At 40.6% G+C, this 23840-nt stretch overlaps 1 protein-coding gene across 2 annotated transcripts in view; it reads right to left on the bottom strand.

The window, feature by feature from the left end:
* Positions 1-23685, bottom strand: part of IL17RD (interleukin 17 receptor D) — a 50804-nt gene extending 27119 nt beyond the window's left edge. The window contains exons 1-2 of one of the 2 annotated variants that reach the window (XM_035338196.1): positions 23468-23685; positions 8106-8180 (exon numbers count right to left, since the gene is read on the bottom strand). In XM_035338196.1, the coding sequence (XP_035194087.1) occupies positions 8106-8180; positions 23468-23584 (192 nt within the window). In that variant the 5' untranslated portion in view covers positions 23585-23685. The remainder of the gene's footprint in view (positions 1-8105; positions 8181-23467) is intronic. The other variant, XM_035338197.1, reaches the window with a different exon arrangement.
* Between the last annotated feature and the right edge of the window lie 155 nt (positions 23686-23840).

The raw sequence follows: 23840 nt of genomic DNA, 5'->3' as shown, positions 1-23840 counted from the left end.
TTCCTTGCACGTTACTTGCAAAAAATCAACAGTAAGTCTCCAGGTGTCAGCACATCAACACAATTGTCCCTTTCAGACAGAGCATTAGGTTGTCTCGTAGATTGATTAGGTCCAGCCTCTGAACATGGAGAAGCCCCCATTCCAGGTGAAGCCCCCTCAGTGCAGTGCGGTGCAGCCTGGCAGGGAGCAGCAGGCCTAGTGCAGACACAGCTCACCTCCCTTTGTCTTAGAAACGTTGGACATGTTCACATTTGGCATATTCCTTCTCCATCTCCCAGAATACAGCTTTTTTACCCCAGTTCAAGCCCTGTGACTGAGCATTATGAAGCATTCACTCTAACCTTTTTTAAAAAGAAGTACTAACATACTGTTCTGGCATTTCTACTAGGTACAGTTTTCTCAAGTTCCTCCTGCCATGAAAGGATATTGAATTATGCAGCTACTGACTTAAATCCTGTCAGAGGATGAGGCAGACCTTAAAAACACGCTTGTATACTTGTGTGACAGCTAGTCTCATGGGGGTCATGTAAGATTTTCAAGTTGAACATGCTAACTGAAGATCACTGATTAAAGTGTACCCTACCAAAAAAAAAGCAAGGAACCAACCAACTGAACAACATAATACCAGAAAAATGTATTATTGCCTCATTCCTGGCTATTTAGGTCTCTATTTTTAAAAAAGAGAATGTGGAAAGGTAGCTTAAACTTTATCAGTCAATCCAATAGAGAGGTAGGAAATCATAATAAAGAAATAAGAAATAATATGAGAAGTATTTACAGCTTGATTCTTCAGTACACAAGATGGCTCCACGCAGCTGTTCACTGAACGTATGTCGACTGGTTTGCTTTAAAGAACAGACAGTTCTTAAAGCCACAACTTAATGACAATAGAAGCAAGTTTAATCCATACTGTTTGCTGCCTACCGTGAAAATCTTAAATCTCTCAGTCAAGCCCAGGAATTCAATGCAGCGAAGTGTGGCAGAAAAAGGGCACCAGCTCTTACTTCTCTCAGGCAATTTGCTAGATTGCCTAAGAAGTTTTCTATAGTCTGCCCTGTCACACTTGATTTTTTCCAACTTTCTTGTGTGAATAATGTTAAATTAAAAGCCTTCTAAAACCTTAAAAAGCCCCTGAAAAATTATCAGAATATTTTCAAGCCATGCACATTCCCCGTGAACATGATAGAAATGTGCTAAGGATACTCAAATGCCAAAAATCTGTAGTTAAACTAGTGCTCCCTTACCTGTGGGATGTGATCCCTGGCAGGAGGGACAGGAGAGGAGACAAGGCAATGGGGAAAGGGAAGAGGAGAACAAGCAATGCCAAGCCAGGTGCACAACTGGTAGCTGGGCCTTGGAAGTAATGGGGTGCAGAGGTACAGATGTTTTCAGAGGGACCCCAGACAATTCAGTTTGAGAAATACTGACTTGTGCTTTGAACAAATAGAATAACTCTCTTCTGAAATAATGGAAGAGGTGAAATTAATGAAGCCTGCTATGCACACTTACTGCTTAAACATAGCATCCTATACAATGAACAAGCTAAAGGAACAATTCTGTAAGCACAAGATTTTAGTTTTTGCATAACTACTTTATACTAGCATATCTAGGAAACAATAAAACATATTATTTAATTGACTGTCCACTTACTCGAAAACTTGCAGAACCATAACCTGAGAGGGATAGTTTTTGTTTATTTTTGTATAATACTGGACACGTAATTCCCCATCTTTAAAGGAAGGCCATGTTTCATATTTTCCATTCTCTCTCTTTTTTTTCTCACCAGGGCTCTCTCACTACTTTTACACTCATCATCTTACACAATGTGATCTGTCTCAATTGGCACACCAGATTTGTAAACCAAATTTGTTAGCATGCTAGTCCAAGTACTCTGCACAGATGAAGATGTAATGGACAACTACTGTAATAGACAAAATTTTGCTAATAAGATATGTTACATAGCATGCAATCATTTGCTACAAGTGTTTTAAAAATCTACACTTTATTTTGCATTTATATTCACAATTACTATTATTTATGGGTAGTTTTTTTTTTTTTGCTCTTTACTTCTCAATTTCATTACAGAGTGCATGCATGAGCACACACATACACAAAAAAAAAAAAACACACTTAAAACAATTCTGAGTGAAACTGTCATTGAGTGTGGATTAACTGCTTTGTCCATAGCTGTTCTACCTGAAAAAAAAAAAAAAAAAAAAATGTTATTTACTGCATTGCTGGAGATGTTCATTGCAAGCAAACTTTGAGCAAGCAGACAGAAAATACTTCATTTGTAGTACAAGGTGAGTTTATCTATTTGATTTTAACTTTTGAAAATGGTAACAACAGCTGCTCACAAGGAAATCTTAAAAGCAGAACATCACATAAAGGCTGGAATGCAAAAAATTTGACATAGCATGTCAATTCTGTTTTGTGTGTGTTCACACAATTTCCTCTCCCCCCATTCGAATCCTTTTCCTGTATTCTTTGAGAAAAACTCACTGAAAAAAATTAAGAGCTTTGCAGTTTGATATTTGCATATTCTCAGAAACTTAACTTTAATTCCTACACGAATGAAGCAAACAGGCACAACTATAGAAAGTACTAGATATTCACAGGAGTTCAAAGAAACAGAAGTTGTAAAGAAACCTAGTGTGTGTTGTTTTTGTAGGACCAATGTATAAACAAACCAAAGTTCTGATTCTGGAGGATGTGGAGCAAGGCAATTTAGCAGAAACTACGCTCTGCTGATCAGAGTGCAACAGAACTTGTAAAACTTTTAAAGTAGAAAAGATTTGGGATTGTTCCATCTTAATTCCTCCTTTGAAGTAATGCAATTATTTTGAACATAAAAAACTTTTCTCAGGGATTTAGAAACACACAACTGTACTCATCCGTAAGATTTTCAAGCTCAGGGTTAGCAAGCACTATGGTTCAATTCCAGGAACAAGAAGTTATTTGCTTGCCAAAATCCTCCATGTTCCATCTTTAAAGTTCCCACAGCGTTCCAGCTTTAAATAGTATTCCCCCAATAGTACTTCATATAAAAGTCAGTTTTGCAGAAGATGGAGTAAAAAACAATTTCATTTTAAATGATACAAGTATACATTCTCAAAGTTACCATCCTTGCGAGCTACCTAACTTTACAAGACTCAGACAATGAAAGATAAGGAAGGAATCTACTCAGTAGCAATGCAAAGGTACCTTTGGCATTGAGTTCAGTAGAATGAGGGACATTAAAAAAAATAATATACCAAGCAGTGCTACTTTTATTTTGTATACTGCTCTGTTACATAATCCCCTCATCAAAAGTGAGGGGTAAACCACTGCAGTTTCAGATCAGGTTGGGTGTAGGTAGTGGGTTTACGTGGCAAGGTTTTGGTAGTAGGGGGCCACAGGGGTGGCTACTGCGAGAAGGATCTAGAAGCTGCCCCATGTTTGGTAAGGGTCCCACTGCTGACCAGAGCTGAGCCAGTAAGTGATGTTTTGTGCCTCTGTGAGAGCACATTTAAGACAGGAAAAAAAAAAAAAAAAAAAAACCACGCTGCGCTACAGCTACACAGCAGCTGGGAGAGTGAGAGGAGTGAGGAACAGCCTTGCAGGCACCAAGGTCAGTGAAGAAGGAGGGGGAGAGGTGCTCCAGGTGCCAGAGCAGAAGTCACCTGCGGCCTGTGGTGAGGACCATGGTGAAGCAGGCTGTCCCCCTGCAGCCCATGGAGTACCACGGTGGAGCAGGGTTCCACGCTGCAGCCCATGGAGGAGACCATGGTGGAGCAGGTGGGCCTGCACTGATGGAGGCTGCAGCCTGTGGAAGACCCCTGCCGGAGCAGATTCCGGGCTGGACCTGTAGCTCTTGGAGAGGAGACCATGCAGGAGCAGGTGACCCGGCAGGAGCTGCTGCCCGTGGGGGACACAGGTTGGAGCAGTGTGCTCCCGAGGGATGGACCTTGTGGTATGGACCCACATCTGGAGCAGTTCTTGAAGAGCTGCTGCCTGTGGGAAGCCCACGCTGGATCAGTTCGACAAGAACTGCATCCCATGGGAGGGACCCCACAGCACAGGGGATGAGAGTGATCGAGAAGGAGCGGGAGAGAAGAAGCGCTATAGACTGACCATAACCCCTATTCCCCTGCACCACTCGGGGGGAGGAGGTGGAAGAGGGCGAATTGGGGGGAAGGTGCTTGTGGTTTCTTTCATTTTTTTTCTCGCTTCTCTTGCTTGTTAGTAATAAGCAATAAATCTTACCATCTCCCTATGCTGAGTCTGTTTTGCCTGTCACAATAATTACTGTGCAATCTCCTTGTCCTTTTCTCAGCCCCTGAGCCCTTTTCATCATATTTTCTCCCTGTTCCTCTTTGAGGAGGGGGAGTGAGAGAGCGGTTGTGGTGGAGCTTGGCCACCCACCCGAGTAAAACCACCACAGTGTAATGGCTATATCAGAAACTCTGTTTTTCTTTTCTTTTTTAAATCTGGATGGAAAAACAAACACACACCAAAAAGGGAATTATCATTATGCAGCTAAGATTACTAAAAAATACTTTTCCTTTGAAGTAAAATTTCTTGTACATCAATGAGGCTAATAAAATTAATTACCTTTCCCTGGAAGTCCTCCCCTACCCTAGAAGGAGACACAGACAACAGAGTCCTGGTCCACAAAGACACATACAACAACTCCCAGCTTAAGCAGTAACACAATCAGCAGTGAGGATTAGAAGGTCCAGTACTTGCTAGGTAGAGATGATCCGCATGGTTGAACTTGAGAGACACAGCCAGACACATTTGGTGGCTGCAGATTGAAAGCTGCAGCTGCCAGGCAATTACACACTCCTGGTTAGCCTATACGGAGTACAGCCATCATATCTACAGCCAAAAAAACTCCTTTTGGAACATGTCAGAAATATACACAAAGCTGCACAAATGCTTCTGGTCTACCTGAAGGATACTTGGAAAGAAACAGTACTCAACCATACTGGCCCCTCTCCGCAAACAAAGTGGAGCTTTCCCTTTTGCAGCCACATAAGTAGGAAAAGCTCTGTCAAATGATGATTAACACCGGGAATTAGAACAAAGCAACAACAAAAACACACAAAATGCAGCTTTCTAAGGAGGCAAATTCTCAATATGAACCGCCAGTCTTGGCCAAAGTGTACCTCCAAATTCACCTGATCATCAAGGCTGCTCTTCCTCTCCTAGGATCTTGCTTCTCACCCTCTGCAGATCAAGATATTTTATCCCTAATATTGCTACACAACCATCCCTTTACATGGAATAGCTTCTGCTATCAAGATTGTTGAGACATTTCACTAGGAAACAAAGAATACCTGCAAATATTTCTAGATGTTCATTTCTCTTCAGTATTTGGAGCTGAAAAGCATTAAGTATTGCTAAATTCTACTGTTGGAAAAAAATAAAGGAAATGCATGTGTTTTAAGCATATCTGTACTAGCAAACTCTTTAGGCTCTATGTGCTATCAAGTCCTATAAAGTTTCTAACTACTAAAAAAGGAATCTAAATACAACTATTTAACTAGAGATTTAATGTTTGAAATAGTATTGAAACTCCAGTCTGACTACAGTCAGTTTCCACTAATAAAAGTTACACTCTATGGATATCATACTTTCTAACACCCTCGAACAAGTAACAGTTTGAGATGCACTTTCCATATGTACTTTATGGTAAGTGCTTTTGAAAGTAAGCAAAGGCTACACATACAGTAAATGACTGGTTCATAACTGTTATTTTCGTACTAATTAATACACTACTTGACATGAAACGTTATCTGCTAAAACTCACTATCTCACACAACCTGTATAACAGGACTTTAAATTGTTTCATTGGTGTCAGTTGCTTGACTACCCTTTCAGCTCTTGCAATATTTTCATGCTACCTTATTCGTGAATGATTGCTCCTACTCAGTTCCTAGAAACTTAGGGCACTTTTTGTTCTTGTATTATTGGTTAAAACTGGATCAGTCAGTTTAAAAAAATATATATGGAAAATAAAATCACATATTGATAGTATTCAGTTTTGTTTTCTCAAAGCAGCTCTTTTAAATGATACATTTACATAAGTCGTTAATAAATAATATGACATCACACCTTGGGAGAAATTACAGCATCAAACGCTTGATGTATTGGCACATGGCACTCTCTCATCCACTGACAAGATGGAGGAATTGCACGAAGTACATTTAGCCTGAGGAAAAACACCTCTGGATTCCATATAAGCAGCACCAATAAAACCCAAGCTCATTCCACACAAAGCCCTCATAAGTGAAAGGAACCTGAAGAGAAGGTATCCTGAACTGTAACTTCATCTATTTCGCTATAACTGCCAGGAATAAAAAATAAATAAAATAAAAAAAAAATTAGAACACTATAGCAAACAGAGAAGCTCCTCAAGTGAAAAAAACCTTCAGACAAGATAGCAGTCACTCGTATTTTCCTACCTAGTATTTGTTATGGTAACACCTAAAAGGTCAAGCCAAGCTAGGTGCCACTGTGCATAAGATGCTGTAACTGATACCATCACAGCATATTTATAACGTCCAGCCACAGAACAGCACACACCTGAGGAGGATGGTTACGGTTGTAAAGCCTTAAGACTGGGGGGGGGGGAGGGAAGCATTTTAAATCTCATTTTCCCTCTCACCTAATTCCCTAATTCTCCATGAAATGCCGTATGTGACATACTGACTAGGGCGGGGGAGGACAACAAAAAAAATAAAAACACTCAAGCACCTTTTGCACCATATTCTGAACAGAATAGTTTTGTGATTTCTCTCTGCACAGAGACTCGGGAAATATGGATAAATTTCCTGCTTTATCTATACCCTGTATCTACAACATGGAGGAAGTAATGTAATATCTTTTTTGCTTTAGCCTTTCATCTGTAAAATGGGATAATTTCCTTTCTTCCAGTTTCCTATGAAATAGTTTTAGATAGCAGGACTTTCATTTATATCTGTATATATCCATCTATACTCTGTATTTATGCTCTGTATACAGGAAACTCAGACTTCAGTTGATGTCCTTTGGTGACATTCATACTAATTAGTAAATTTTATGGCAAATCTAAAGTTTAAACCTTTTCTCTCTTGAAAAGGAACTGCTTTCTTTTTATATACAGATTCTTTTGTTGTTGTTACACCCCAGATAATAAAACATTTCCAAACTGCCTGAGTTAAATAACAAGTCTTGACCTTATTAAGATTTGCTTTTTAGCTTTGCAGGAACACAAAACAAAAAAGTATGCCTTCAGTAACTTACTTGATACAAGTAAAATGCCAACTGAGGTACAGAAGCTCAGGCTTAACTATGAAAGAAAACAGACGAATAGCTTCCCACATTAGAATTCGTGGATTATTTGCTTGAGTTGTTTTGATTAGTAATAAGATACAAGGTTAAGTTATTATAATAGCATAATCAGGGTAACTGGTAATAAGTGCTGATATAAGTTTGACAAGAACTATTTGAAACCTATAATCCACTTAGAACAAAACTTAGAACAAAAAATCTTACAAAATTAATATGCATAACATTTAATGAGGAACAAAGGTCACATTTACAGCAGTGATATGCTGAGCTTTTTACAAGGTAATGCCCACAATCCAGCAGAAACAAGGTGTCAAGTCAGGTAAAATTATCATCTCCTCTGATTTTAGTGACAGGTAATATTAACTCTTCTTTATTTTTAAGTAAACCACTGGCTTTGAGTAATAATTTTACCAAGACAAAATTGTTTACCAAAACAATTAAGAAAATACAGCATGAATCATCTGAACCCTATTTAATCTGTCTAATCAGAAGATTTTCATTACTCCAGCCCAGATCATCCAAGGCGTGGAAGACAACTTAATTCACAGCTGATAGGTAAAAATAATTAATAAAAAGCTTCAGAACCAATTTGTCTATCCACAAATACACCTGTGTCACACCAAGGTATATACACACCAAAAAACAAAGCAATCTAGTATTTTTTTCATTTCTTTTTGAGCACCACCAGTAATTCATTTGTTCTTCCACCTTTAACTTAGTCAAAGCATAAAATATAATTAGTTGAAAAATAAAGAACTCAGAAATTATCTGTTGCTTTTAATACTCACATGGCCACTGCATGGTAGCGTTTTCTCGCCATATGCTCTTCTCACAAAGTTTTCCTTAAAATAATGCCAGATGAGCTGATTTTCACCAAAAAAAAAAAAAAGAGTTAAACAGACAGCCTTAAAGACAAATGTCCTCCTGTTGCTTTGCATCTCAAAAATCTTTCTAAATGAATGGGTATCAGCCTAATAAAATATCTGTAAAATACAGAACACTTCTGCATCTATTTTTCAGAGAATGAAATGTGCAATTCATCTGATCAATTAGTTCCAAGCTTTTATAACCACAGTATACTAATGCCCAACAGTATGAATACAAAAAACTGTATCAGGATGTTAGTATCTGCTGAAGATGTCCTAGTTTTTATGTCTCCCAAATATGCCTATTTAAAATGTTTAACTCTTTGAACACCTCTACTTTTTAAAGTACTTAAAATACTACTTAACACATGAAAAATATTCAGATACTTCAATCTGACTACATGAAGTTTCCTTTAAAAAAGTTACTGTCCCTGGATCTCACTCTTTATATTTAAAAAGGAGACAATCTGAAGAAATCCATTAAGCTGAAAGAATGCAATCAACAATTATGTTCTAATCTAAACATAGGAGCTGACAGTCTTTAAAATAACAACTAAAATAATAATAATAATAATAATATTAAAAAAAAAAACCACCAATTAGACTGATCAGAGACTCTGAAGCAGTTTGGCTACAGTACAGATACTTGTCAAACTGCTATTTATTTGGCATGTGGAGATATTTACCTGAAAATACATTACTACTATTCCTTTTGCCTTGAAAAGATTACAGGCTTGATACTGAAATACCAAAAATAGGAGACATTAATAGTGTATGTTCACACAAAACACTATTAACAGAAAGAATTATTTGAAAAATATGATACTCTTCTTAACTATAATACTTCTATTACATTGATATTCACAGTGATTTTTTTCTGAAATAAGAGACTTTTGCCCTAGACCATGATATTGAAGCGATTTGAAATGGAAATATTTCCTGTCCACTCACTGCCAGTTTCTGTTCCCAGAGTGATATACCAGATGACATCCAGTACAATAAATTCTTTTATTAACCATAAATTTGAGACTGCTTTAGGGATTTGAAGTGTTTGGTTTCATGCTGAAAAAATGTAATGTTATCCACAGACTCTCAGCATGTGCAACAAAAACAGAGCCACAGTTTATGTGACTTTGATAAAATTATGAAAAAAAGTCTCTTGATTTTAAAAATACTTGAAAAATCTTTACAATATTTTCAACTTTTTTTTTTTTTTTTTCAAGAGACACACACACAGACTCTTCTTTTTCCACAGGAAGCCATCACTTCTAACAAATAAAAGTCTCTATACTGAAAAACAAAGTTTGCTTCTAGAAGTCGCCAGAACTGCAAAGCCTGATTTAAGAGCTTAAGCATTTAAATACACAGATTAGAAAGTTAAATTGAACATGTACTACTCTAAATCACCTACTTGGCTTCCTCTTATCCAAGTTACACTGAATATATAAATCTATATAAATATATATACCTAATCCTAAATCATTGAATGGAAAGATGAAAACCATACAGAATACAAAACCAGTTCAGTTTCAACCTTCAACACTATTAAAATAAGATTAGATTACTGTAGTAAATAAAGAAGCAGACCCAAAGAGCAGTAAGTTTCCCTTCCCATATAAATGAAAACTTACAACAGGAAAACTACTTGGATGTGATTGTAAAATATAAACGAGAAAACAATCATTTTCTCTGTTGCAACAAAACCTAACCACTTTGGGCAGGGAACAAATCACATCTTTAACTACTAACCAACTTTCCAAATAAAAGCCTGCAAATAAACTAATGGAGTTTGCATGTCATTAACTTCTGCAGTTTGAATGGAAAATACCAAACAATAACTAAAACATATATACCAAATGTAATGTGGCTACAGAAAACAATAGCCAACCATATCCATTCGTGTTGTTAGATGATACCAGGCTTTGTTCAAGCTTTTTTTTTTTTTTTTTTTTTTTTGGCTTCGATTCCTGCACTTACTGCCAGAACATAATAAAAAAAAGTTCTGTCCATGCAGCTCATTCTTTAGTGAGCTGAATGTCCCATTTCCAAACCTCTGCATGACATTTCACGGCTAGTGGTCCTTACTGAAAAAGGACCCCAAAAGTGAATGGCACGATTAGTGAATTACTTTTACAAATGCAACTATATGGAGAAACCTAAGCTATCCCAACCTGCATTATTCTTAACTTATGAATAAAAGATAAAGGTTTTGTTTCCATTAAAGTTCTGAAGAAGCATGGAATAACAACTTTTCACCTGTTATGGGTCAGGCTGAGTTAGGTGTTTGCTTTAGTTTTTTTTTTTTTTTTTTTGGTTCTTATTTTTTTTGGTTCTTTTTTTGTGGTTAAGATAATGACTAACTCCACCAATACAATTTGCTGAAAACAATGTAAACAATAAAGCAAAGCTGTAACTGTTTTGGAACAGATGTTACTGATATTCTTTGAAAAGTATCTTAGCAAAATGTTTCTGTTGTTAACAGACAAAACAAGAGGTTACATACTGCTTTATAATTAAAGCAGCTGGCTATGCATTTGGACCGTCTTTTGTGGTTGTTCATACATGACCTGGGAAGTAGCATCAGGAAGCCTAATAAAATTTTGATGCTATTAAAGAAATCAAAGAGCATTTGAATGGGAAATGATCCTCAACTGTATTCATAACTCCACAAATCTGCTCACAGATTCTGTACCAATAGCAGCTGCTGTTTTCAGAGCAAGATGCATGGGTCTTCCCATAATTTTAGTATTAATCTGCCCAATTCATAACCCATAGTGTATAGAGTGTATAGTGAAGTCAGGTTACAAATGAATATGCCACTCTTCATTTCCTCTCAGGAAGGGTTGTACTGGGCACTTGAGGAACTGCTGTATTCCACGACAGAGCTGGCTGCACTTCAACAGAGCCTGAAGTGACTTCTGAAACACTAACATCTTCTTGCCTGTGAGAAATTCACCATTAAAAAAAAAAAAAATGTTCACATCAAAAATACTTTCAAAATCTTCTCTAATTTAGACTTCATATATTGAGCATGTATGAAACTTTTTTTAAAAGGTATCTAAATTCACAGACCTGAGGGGTGGGAATTTTAGAAGTATCCCAACTGTTGCAAGGAGCACCAACCTCAACACCAGATTAGCTCAGGGAGGTCCTGGCTCCTCTGCACAGTCTCTGCTGTAGTTCAGCACCTCTGAGTGTATGCTCTGCACAGCTGCCTGGGGATCTCACTTCACCCAGGGGACTGAAGTGACCCAAACAGTGACAAGAAAAGGACAAAGAAGCAGGGATACTTTCAACCCAAATGGTCTGAACCGTGTGATTTACAATGTAGCTCACAAACAGGTGCCTGAGCCCAGGTGGGGAGGGAAGGGCAAACACCAAAGCGGGAGGAAGCAGATAGGAGCAAAAATTTCTGACCAGCTTCACTGTGAGTCAATATAACGTGTAACTACACCCTGAGCCACAAAAGAGAACAAATCCTATTGAAAGTTAATAGGAGTTAGGGCACTCCATTATTTTTTGAAATCCTGCTCCAAGCTTCCAAGGATCTGTGCACACTTACAGAGTCAACCTGAAATCACCCATTTATACCCCGTATCTTTAAGACTTGGAAGGGAAGTCCAGCTCAAGATTGAAAACTTTACTAAAAAGCTCTGTGATTCAGCCAGGCCTCCTGCCCCCACCATATTTAAGGCTTATCCAGACAGAGTTGTCTTTTTGCTCAGGGCAAACCGCACAATTTGCTGGTTCCAACTTCCATCCTTGTTTTGTTTCTACTGCTTCTAATTAGAGACGAAGCCCAGACACAGATAACATCAGTCCCCGTAGAAATCTGAGGATCATGAAGCAGTGCACGCAGGCCTTACAAGGGCTTTGAGACAAGACACGGGACAGCACCTGAGCAGCGGGGGAAAGAGCTGGCCTTTGTTGTCTGGGTAGCTGCACCCAAAGTTCCTCTGGCTTTTAAAATGAAACCTCCCCCTCCAGGCCTGTTGGATAAACTAAGATGTAAATTTCCAGTGCAGTAACCACTCTATGAGTGCACATGGTACAGGGTGTACGGTACGGGGTGTTCCAGGACACAGCTGCACAACACAGGAATGGAAGGCAGCATCAAGAAACCCCGAGCAGCAGAAATCACTCTGCCAGCAGCACGATTCCACCTCCTGCCTCTGCTACCCAGCTCAGGTGCCTTGGCGTGGTGCTGCTGCTGTGGCGCACCCCGTGCCAAAGAGATGTGCCTGAAAACTCTCCACATGGGAAGACCCGCTGGAAATGAACAGCACCCTAACTCACGTCCTTCTGACATGAAAAAGTCCCCTGCGGCCTGTAGTGAGGTCCATGGTGAAGCAGGCTGTCCCCCTGCAGCCCATGGAGTACCACGGTGGAGCAGGGTTCCACGCTGCAGCCCATGGAGGAGACCATGGTGGAGCAGGTGGACCTGCACTGATGGAGGCTGCGGCCTGTAGAAGACCCTTGCCGGAGCAGATTCCGGGCCGGACCTGTAGCTCGTGGCGAGGAGACCATGCAGGAGCAGGGTTGGTTGGATGAGTTCGGGTGTTCACAGCGCAGTTAGGAGCCTCGTGGCACAGAAAAACAGAAACGCACTCATAGCCACCGGACTTCCATCTTTAAAAGAAAAGCTGAACAGAGTGCTCTTTTCACAGGTAAATGAAAAATAAGTTCAGGCCTGCATATAGTTTGTTTAAATCATTGTAGAAAATAAAAATATAATAGGATATAATAGACATGTAACTATTAAAGCTCTCTAAAGCTGTATTTTTTATGCTTCCTGAATGCAGGCCAGTCACACCTGGAATACACATGTTTAACTGAGCAGCTGATAACTCCTAGTTTTAACCATTTAGATTTACTGTTTGGACCTAAACATTCTCTGATTATGCATTCCTACTAGCTCAACTAAATTTGCGCATAAATCTAATCTGCCAAACTAAAAAGTCATTTTTTAACCTGTAAAATTAAAATTAGAGAAAAAGGACTTCTACAAGTCAGATCACTCCTTGGAACTTTAAGCACAAACTGATGAAACCAAACTTCATTATGGTATCATCTACCAAAAAAAAAAAAAAAAAAGAAACTGTTAATTTAATGTATTCTAAAGTTTTACCTCCCGGGTTGTTTTTATCTTAGAGTTTCACACATTTAAAGAAAAATATTAGAAATATACATAATTATTGTCTACATTGTAAGTATAAAACTCCAAAGAAGTTTATTTTATAAAGGCAGGGTACACTTTTAAGTGAAAACAAGTTTGCAGTTCCCGTGTCTTGGTTAAGTCTAACATCCTCCATTTGAAAATACAAAGCAAAATTAACTAGAAAACACAGTTTGAGTGAAAACTATTATTGCAGAGTTCTGAGAAAGGATCACCTTGAATGTGTTTGATGCTGGGGAGATGCCATAACTTTTCTTCACACAAAAGCAGTCATCAGCAGAGCACGACCAGATGTTTTCTTTTCTTAGTTTCTGTAAACCTCTGTGACCTCCCTCAAATTAAAAAAGGGAATAGCATTTTTAAAGCCACAGGAGCCATCATTAGTGAAGCATTCTAAGGATTTTCATTAATTCATAGCCAGCCAACCAGGAATTTTCCCACAGCCGTATACAAAAAAAGTCAGAGAAGTCACTGATTGCATGGTTGGATTTGAATGTAGTCAGAAGTAAGATCAGAAATATCTAGTTCCTCCCACTGATATAAGAGTGAAGAACACAGGGAAGGTCAGAAATTAAAATCTAAGTTTGCCCACCAACCACGAGGAAAATCTGACATTGCCATATTAGAGTGAGTGTAAAAATGGATATCGCACAATTTTGTGGGGAAAAATATCACACGTAGATAGACAAATTATTTAGAAACCTTAAAAGAGAACATGCAGTCCCAAGTAGAACTGCATGCTTATTTCCTCCACGTGGCAGACTCAAGACTTAGTTTGATGTTGTCCAGTTGTTAATGTTAATTCTCACAGTTCGTAGCAATTTATGACCTCATACACAGATTTAGTTGGAGCCCTTTGAACTCTGCATGCTCCTCATTTGTCCCTTACAGTTTCTGTCAATCATGGACAGAAGTTTGTTCTTTATATGTCAGGCCATCAGAATACAAAGGTTACAGAAAACAGAACACAGTTCAACAGCACTTCTCTGGAGATGTTACAATGGCTTCTGTGACACTCTGTGCACTGTACAAGACTTGTTAAGGAAAAAGCAGGGGCCACGTGTGGACTCAAAGGCTTGCAGAGGTCATGCTGCCAGCCAGAAGGTGCATCTTTCACCACAGAGGCCATCATTTCCGGTCCACCTCTACATTGTTCGAGCACCAAGTGGTTCAACTTGGATTCAGATCAGTCAGGGATACGTACAACTCTAGTTCTCTTGCGGTAACCGGAGCACACATTTCTGAGTTTGAGCTTTCAGGCCTGCAGAAGGAGATGATGATACTTGATCTAAAATGAAATCTCCTCACACAAAGCTACCCCTCACATTTTGCTGAACATGTTAATAGAAGCAGAATGAGTGATGTGCCCTAAAACTAGATTTAATGTCTTGCTGAATAACAGCCCAAGACCAGAGCCACAAAAACAAGAAAAATAAAGGATGCTCATGTACCTACAGCTTTACATTTCAGAAACACAAAAAAGGATCATAACACTTATTTAACAGATCACTATGACATATATTCCATATAGTCAGTATCTACTTACACACTACTAACACATTTTGACACTTTATTGAAAGCTTTGCTCACTTGTCTTGCAGACAGCATCAACGTGTTTTTTATGCAGCAGGTAAGCACTAATTTTTCATCCTGTGTGCCCTAGAAATCCGTGGCCCTCTCCCAAGATGTCCTGGTGGCTACACACAGTCAAAATTTTCCACCAGTGAAACGAACAAGCAAAAAGTATTGAGAAGAAAAGAAGCCCTGCCCTGTTCTACACCGTGCACAACTGCAGGTTGCTACTTAAACTTGTGGTTCTTATTTCACCTCCACACAAGCCTTTCAGAAGAGTTTTCTAGCCACAAGGCCAGTCTTAATTATTCACAGCATGCTGTGAAAATGATTTCATACTTAACTTTTTTTAACCTGGTTATTAAAGATTAAGGAGCACATCTAGTATCACTGCTGGTAACTCAGGTTGAAGAAGGAACAGAGAAGTTTATATGCTGGATGTCTCTGGCAGGAACAGACAACTACTTTTCTAAGACAACAGAGGGAATCCATCCACCTTGATGTTCACCTTCAAAAAGGGCAGGGGGGAGGGCAGTGTTGTTTTATTTTTTCCTGGTTTTAGAGAAATCTCTGAAGTGTATTCTTAGAGTATCTACTTGATCTGATCTGTCCATGTTTTAGAACTTATTCCAGAATTACCAGCTGTGCCTCATCTTATTCTGTTTCTACCCTGACAATCTCTTCTGGTGTTCTTTCCAGCTCTGCCACCTTCAACTCTGCTCTGTTTGGAAGTCTGAAGACTGCACTTGGCAGGGATGAAGACTTAGTCAAGCTCTGCACAAGCATGTGACAATTACTGCTGGACTGCCAGCTGCTGTCACTTGCCTCATCATAAATATCTCACGTTTAATGATCCTCCTTCTAGATGGAGTTTATGACTCACTTCCAAAAATTGCACGTTTTGTATAAAACAGTACAAGAATTTCATAAAGGGTACTAACTATGGAATATCCTCACCAATCCACCGAAATCACCAATACTTTTTTTTTTTTTTTTTTTTTTTTAAATAGATCCAGGAATTGTCTTAGTTCTTGAATGTAGAATTTATTAAGCAATATAGGTTCAAGCATGTAAAAATACACACTTAAAACTTGGCTAGCAGACTTTTGTTAATCAAATCCATAATATATATTGTTTCTGTTAAACAGATATTGCAGCGAAACTACAGAAATGAGTCTATCCATTACTAGCATAAGACAGTACTCTCCTAACTTAAGCATATATTTGACTGATGTCTCTTTGGGAACAACTTGTAGAAGCTTTGGGTGTCAACATGAGTTGACTCCTCCTGAGGAGAGCTGGAAAAGACAAATAGCTAGACAAGACAGAAGTTGTACAATGCCTCACGTGTAAGAATAAAATCTTTTTTTTTTTTTTTCAAGTTTGCACTTAAGTTCTGATCCTTAAAAAGGGTATCAAATTATCCTAATCTAAAATAAAGCACATAATATGTACTGACCTAGCCATTGTTCCTTCTTTTTAGTATACTGTAGCTTGTACTTCTTCCATAAAATATTTCATGATTAATACAGGGAGAAGGATATAACCTCCATTCATTTGATATAATTTTATGTGCAAAGCATTTATGGGCAACGTTCACTTTCATACATAAAAACAAGACATGTACAGAAACAGCAGCATAAACTTAAAGTTTCAGAAAAAAAGTACAAATACACTCATTACGTTAGTAGCAATATAACAAATCAATAGGTTTTAAAAAACAAGAATATATAATTATTATAAATTTAAAATGGTATTCAATATTAATGGTTCTCTAGTAATGCTTTACACTCCTGTTATCTTGCTGGCTTCCAAACAACATACTAAATTTATGGGTAAAATTCAGCCTTAGAGCAGAATTAAGCAGGCAAGTTCACATCAAAGCTGTTCTATCATCTTTAGACAGATCTGTTGGAAAAGACAGCTGGTCCTTATTAAACAGCCTTTAAATGTTGCAGTTTTAATTAAGTAACATCCATCTTACTTTAACATTAACAAATAATTAACCAAAGAAAAGCTAGTATTGTCTAATCACAACTGCTTAACATCATTTCAGCAGTGGACTAGGAAGTATTAATCTATTAAAGAACTTGTTCAAAAATAACTGCCTCAAGATTTTAAATTAACAAGTCTGCTTGTAGTTACTGTGCTTCTACTTACTCAAAAGCAGATTGGGGGGCGAGGGAGTAAGGCAAGGAGTGGAGTTTAACATTTAAACTGACATGGTCTCAAGGGGAAATGAATCAAATCTCTAACAGTCCTAAGAGACTTCAACTACAGAAATCTTGTTGGGTCAACAGCTTATTAATTAGTACCATACACAGCTTATTAATTAGCAACATATTCTCATTTCCCAACAGCAACACACAAGGAAATATACGTTTTTGTTGTTAACGCTGAGGGTTAATGTCAATGACATAAGCATGCTTAAGTTTCCATAATTTTGTTCTCTTGGCTCTGTGTTTGCTTGATCTGGAAACACAGAATTTAAACTCTTTAGTCTGTTAAGCTCCCCAATAAACATTTATCTGCTTATTTTAATAGTAATGGACTTGGGTTACTTTGTGCATTTCTAAATTAACTTAAATAGGCAAGACTGTCATTAACACTTTCTGACACTAGAGTAAAAATGGCTAACTGTAAAAATTTGCTAACATTGCCTGATTAACGACATTCAAAAAAAAAAAAAGTTTGAAGCCAAGTTTTAAGCTAAACAAAAGTAATACAGATGCTTACCTGCATGACCGACCATGCTTGCAAAGCTTTGCACTTAACATGTTGAGTTACATCTAATGAGAGAAATGCACTAAGCTTGAAGTGACACATCTAATGAATTCTAAAATGCCATTGCATCGTTCTATATGCCAGTGGAGAGGGAAAAAAAAAAAAAATCAGAAAAATGATTTTAGAACACTTTTAGGAGGTGGAAGAGGGTGGATGGGGGGAGGTGTTTTTGGTTTCTTTCCTTTGTATCTTGCTTCTCTAGTTTGTTAGTAATAGGCAATAAATCTTATTATCTCCCTATGCTGAGTCTGTTTTGCCTGTCACGATAATTACTGCGCAATCTCCTCGTCCTTTTCTCAACCCTTGAGCCCTTTTCATGATATTTTCTCCCTGTTCCTCTTTGAGGAGGGGGAGTGAAAGAGCGGTTGTGGTGGAGCTTGGCCACCCACCCGAGTAAAACCACCACAGTCCTTTTCATATTGATGCCAGCCTTAGCATGTACGCCCGCTGTGCCAAGCTTGCGTCCGCACTAAGGCTGGCATCAATATGAAGTGCCAAGATCAGTGAAGGTGCTCCAGGCGCCAGAGCAGAAGTCCCCTGTGGCTGTGGTGAGGACCATGGTGAAGCAGGTGTACTGGGTATGGCTGGGATGTTAACTTTCCCTGCAGCAGCCCATACAGTGCTGCGCTCTGCACTTGTAGCTAGAACAGCAGCGGTATCACACCGGTGTTGCGTCTGCTGCTGAGAAGTGCTGGCACAGCATCAGGACTCTCTCTGACCCTCCTAGGGGGTGGGCAAAAAGTGAGAAAGAAACATCCCCAGGGCAGCTGACCTAAATCAACCAAAGGGATATTCCATACCATATGATGTCACACTCAGCAATAAAAGGTGGAAAAAGGAAGAAGAGGGGAGGGTTGGGCTCTCGTTGCGAAAATGTCTGTCCTCCTCCTGAACACCACCTATGTGCGTTGAGGCCCTGCTTCAAGGACGTGGCCAAGTATTGCCCATTTGTGGGAAGTAGAGAGTAATTTCTTTTCCTCTGCACTTCCACATAGCCTTTACTTGGTTTGTTTTGTTATTCCCTTTTCCCCTCCCTCTTTCCCTTTCCCCTTTTACCCTTTAGTTGAATTGTTTAATTAATAATATTTCCTTAATAATATATTTTCTCTTTAATTAAATTATCCTTATCTCAACCCATGAGTTGTTCTTTCCTTTACTTCTTCCCCTTCTCATCTGAGGAGGGGGAGTGAGAGAGTGGTTCTGGTGTTCAGCTGCCTAGCACGGTAAAACCACCACAGCAGGCTGTCCCCCTGCAGCCCATGGAGTACCACAGTGGAGCAGGGTTCCACACTGCAGCCCATGGAGGAGACCATGGTGGAGCAGGTGGGCCTGCACTGATGGAGGCTGCAGCCTGTGGAAGACCCCTGCCGGAGCAGATTCTGGGCCGGACCTGTAACTTGTGGAGAGGAGACCACGCAGGAGCAGGTGACCCAGCAGGAGCTGCTGCCCGTGGGGGATCCAGGTTGGAGCAGTTTGCTCCTGAGCGATGGACCCGTATCTGGAGCAGCTGCTGCCTGTGGGCAGCCCACGCTGGATCAGTTCACCAAGGACTGCATCCCATGGGAGGGACCCCACAGCAGAGGGGACGAAAGTGACCGAGAAGGAGTGGTGAAGAAGCGCTATAGACTGACCACAACCCACATTCCCCTGTTCCTCTGCACTGCCTTGGGGGAGGAGGTGGAAGAGGGTGGATGGGGGGGGGAGGGGGAAAGGTGCTTTTGGTTTCTTTCCTTTGTTTCTCGCTTCTCTAGCTTGATAGTAATAGGCAATAAATCTTACTATTTTCCTATGCTGAGTCAGGAGCCTGTGTCTCTCTGTGTTGTGCAGGCTACGCTGCAGTGGCTATTCACAGGCACGATCCTGCTGCTGACCGGCATGGGAGTTTTGACCTGCTCCATTTCCGACCCGGGCTGGTTCACCTCTCCTTAGGCAACCTGGTGAGCCCTGGGGAGAAGTCCTTGTTGAACTGATCCGACGTGGGCTGCCCACAGGCAGCAGCTCTTCAAGAACTGCTCCAGATATGGGTCCGTACCACAAGGTCCATCCCTCAGGAGCAAACTGCTCCAACCTGGATCGCCCACGGGCAGCAGCTCCTGCTGGGTCACCTGCTCCGGCGTGGTCTCCTCTCCAAGAGCTACAGGTCCAGCCCGGAATCTGCTCCGGCAGGGGTCTTCCACAGGCTGCAGCCTCCATCAGTGCAGGCCCACCTGCTCCACCGTGGTCTCCTCCATGGGCTGCAGCGTGGAACCCTGCTCCACCGTGGTACTCCATGGGCTGCAGGGGGACAGCCTGCTTCACCATGGTCCTCACCACAGGCCGCAGGTGACTTCTGCTCTGGCACCTGGAGCACCTCTTCCTCTCCTTCTTCACTGACCTTAGCACCTGCAAGGCTGTTCCCCTGCTACCAAAACCAAAACCTTGCCACGTAAACCCACCACAAGAATACAGAATGGCATCTGATCTGCAGCGCTTTCCACCAATTCAGGAATTGTCTGTAAGTTAAAGAACTGCCTGATGGCGACCATTAACACCTTTTCCACTACACTCCATCTCAGGTCTGTCCTCTGTCCAACACCCTTTGAAATTTTTACATACCCTGAAAGAGAAAAAACTGATTCTTTAACTTCTGGAAAATAATAAGAAATAAAGGGAGGAAACTAATCTCTTAGGTTATTTCTTATTATTTTACAAGGCATTCTTCCTCCCAGATAAAGTTCCCAATGCATGGGAAAATTGTTTGGGCATGACTTATGTCTGTGCTTAGAAAAACCCTAGCTGTAGAGAAGAACGATTGTGTGCTGGGCATAAGCCTAAAGAAGCAGAGGGGCAGATAGAGCTCCTGATAGTGGAATGATAGAAAACGGGGCATCTTCAGAGTCTCTGCTATAAAACAGGTGGATATAGAAAGCTCCTTACATAAGGAACATAGATGATGACACAGGAAGCATTTGAGGGGAGAATGCAGGGGAACAGAGAGCCCCCAGTGTGTCTGATAAACTTTACTTAGCAAAGAAAGTTACAACTCTCTGCTAACCAGAGGTGGGTGGAAAAAGAGGTTTGCTAAAACGCTGTGTTTATTTTCTCATCATACAGTCTCATTAATGTTAAGCTTTATACTGAACACGGTTCAGTGCTAGGATCTTCAGGGGAATTAAACATATGAAAAAAATTTACTCATGTGTATACTCCCATTAGAATCTACAAAACAACTAGAGAGTAAAGTTGCCCATGTGTTTAACACCAAATAAATGAATGTGAAATATATTCAAATCAACATCAGAGACCAATTCTGACTTCCCTCACATCTTGTTTATAGAATGAAAAAAAAAAAAAAAAAATCAGAGCATACTTCTCCAGAGTAGCTCCCCATGTGGACATACTTTTTCTAGATTAAAAGAGGCCCTCCCCTGGTTTATGTTTTCCTGGATAAAGGTATGCATATGATGTGGTAAGATCATCCATATGGAAAGCTACTTTGCAATACTATTCTGCTTTAAGCAAATGTTCTACCTTAATCTGAAATAATGTTAAGTGTAGGAATACATTAAAGTTGCTGTTAAACATCAATGAAAGAAATCCTGCACTTAGCGAAGTCAATCCACACTCTAAAATCCTGGATCCATTGAAATCCCTTCTAATTGTTAGTAGCATTCTTTAAGTTACACATTCTAATATTAACTGAATTACTGCTGCAGACATGCTGAGCTTGCAAGACCCATACTAAAGCATTGCTACAGAAAACAATAAATACAGGTATGTGTTTTGCAATGTAAGTTGTAAAAATATTAAATGCCTTTAGTTTTGAGAACATTAACTATTAAGAATAATTTCAGGAGCTATGAATCAAAATACCAAATACGTCCTCCTCGCAATCTTATAATCATAGCCCAAACTAAGATAATAAGATTGCAAGGTCTCATCAAGTCAAGCTTTTACTGCCACACCATATTGAGGAAAATGAAAAACTGTATTTCACAGAGTGAGAAGAAAATTAGAATTACTTGTGTAAATGCACCTTGATGGAACTAAATGCAGATTTTCAAAAAACAATACTCAAACAATTAAACAGATTGACCAGGGGTGAGAAGTACATTGCACAATCACAGCTTTAGCACAGGAAACTATCCAACGCATGTATCTAAGTGCAGATACAGTCAGCTATCCAATTTATTTTTTTGTTAAAGAAGTTAACCAATTTTTTTCTAGATAATGTATGCCACTGAGAATTACCTTCAATTTAATTGCTTCATTTAATACATGCCAGACATTCTCATGGCGTGTCTTTCTCCATATAAAATGTTAAGATTTATTCACATCCTTAACGCACATTAATTAGACACTACTTACAAATAACCTGCAATAAGAATCTCTGTTTCAATAGGATACAGTTACTTCAGGGCTTGTGTCTTTTCAATCAGTCAGTGTCCCCACAGTGTTTAGAGTGGCAGAGGGGAAGTGGCCTGTGGTTAAACAGAGGAAATACCAAGGAATTTTAATAGAGCAAATAGTCTCTTTACTTCCTACAGGGTACTACTTCAAAGGCAGCCCTGGCCCAGAGTAGACAATGTGTTAGAGGGGCCATCAGTCACTTGCTAGCATGTCAAATCTACTCACAACTTACATGCAGATAAATACCACCTAACTGATGCAATGGGTACCATCCTGCAGTCATTACTCTAACAAATGTTGCCCTGGTAGGCAATCATAAGCAAAAGTGGTATTACAAAAATCGAGACCATGAAGCTATATCTAACCAATCAGACAAGATATCTGATCAGTTGTCAGGGGAAGTCTGAGCTTCCTAGTTCAGATATACATAACAGAAAAATATAGCAAAAAAAAAACACAACAGAAACAAGCCATTACAAATATTTTAGAAATTAAAGTGTTAGGTTTGTTGTGAGCGAGCAAGACAAAGCTTTTTCACGGTAATTTGAAAAAAAAAAAAGTTTCTACTAATCTAAAAGATTTATATTGAGGGGATTCTGGTGCATTCAGACGCACATGACAGTAATTATGTAAGCAAAAATAAACCCAGCGCGTTTCTACAAGTGTCAAGGTGAAGTACAAAAGTGCTGTGACTTAACAGGTAGTTAAGTTAACAGGTTGCTCACACAACAGCTCAATGCAAAGTGGGACAGAAAGGTACAGAGCGGGCCCTGCGCCCCAGCAGCGCATCCTGCCTCGCCCTGGGGATCGCACAAGGGGCGCACTGAGCCCAAGTGTTTTATTTGGGATCTTCAGTTAAAAAGAGCCAGCAGAGGAGTCTAGCCTTCAACAGGTCCATCCGGAACAAAGGTTTAAGCCTGAAGCTTTATCAGAAGTCTGTTGTTCCCCGCTTTTCACACGTTCTTCCAACCCTCTCGCCTCCCTCCGCTGACCCTTGTGGACCCCCGGACTGCGTCGCGGTCCGGATCGTGCAAGATGTGACCCGAGGCCAGAGAAACCACGGCTGACACCCCAACAAAACGGCAAAGCCTCAAAGCCGCTGGCGTCCCCGCATCGCCGCGCTCCGACTGCGCTTGTACTCGCACAGAACCGAACAGTACACCTCACTCAAACACAGCAAAGTGGAAGGAAACGCAGCCCAGAGCCTGACAGCAGGGAACGGCAGCACCGGGAACAAAAGGCGTAGCCCGCAGCCCACCCTTCACTCCCTTCCCCCCATCGCTCCCCACACGCCCGTTCTCGGCCCCACAGAGCCCGGGGACCCCCTGCGCTCTCCCCTCCCGTGCCCCCCGGCCCCTCTCACCCGCCCTCCGCAAGAGCCTTCCGCCGAGCCCCTCCTGCCGCCGGGCCCCGGGGCAGCCCCTGCCAGGCCGGCGAGGAGCGCCGTGAACAGGGCGCCGAGCCGCGGCCCGGGGGCCATGCTGCCTGCCGTCACCGCGCGGGCACCGCAGGGGGCAGCCGCGGGCGTGCGGGATGTGGGCCCGGCTCTGCACGGCTCGGTCCTTCACGGCCCGGAGGGCTCCTCCTCGCCGGGGCCGGCTCGGCCCTGCTCGCGGCCAAGGGGGCTGCTCCCGCCGCCCCGCCCAGTCATGAGGGATCTGGAGGCAGCTCGCAGCTGCTTTTGGGCTGCTCTCTCTCTCTCTCTCTCTCTCTCTCTCTCTCTCTCTCTCTCTCTC

The sequence above is a fragment of the Oxyura jamaicensis genome, chromosome 12 (assembly GCF_011077185.1).
Source record: "Oxyura jamaicensis isolate SHBP4307 breed ruddy duck chromosome 12, BPBGC_Ojam_1.0, whole genome shotgun sequence".
NCBI lineage: Eukaryota > Metazoa > Chordata > Aves > Anseriformes > Anatidae > Oxyura > Oxyura jamaicensis.
Note: the sequence above shows the minus strand (reverse complement) of the source record. Positions and strands in the feature narration are given on the sequence as shown.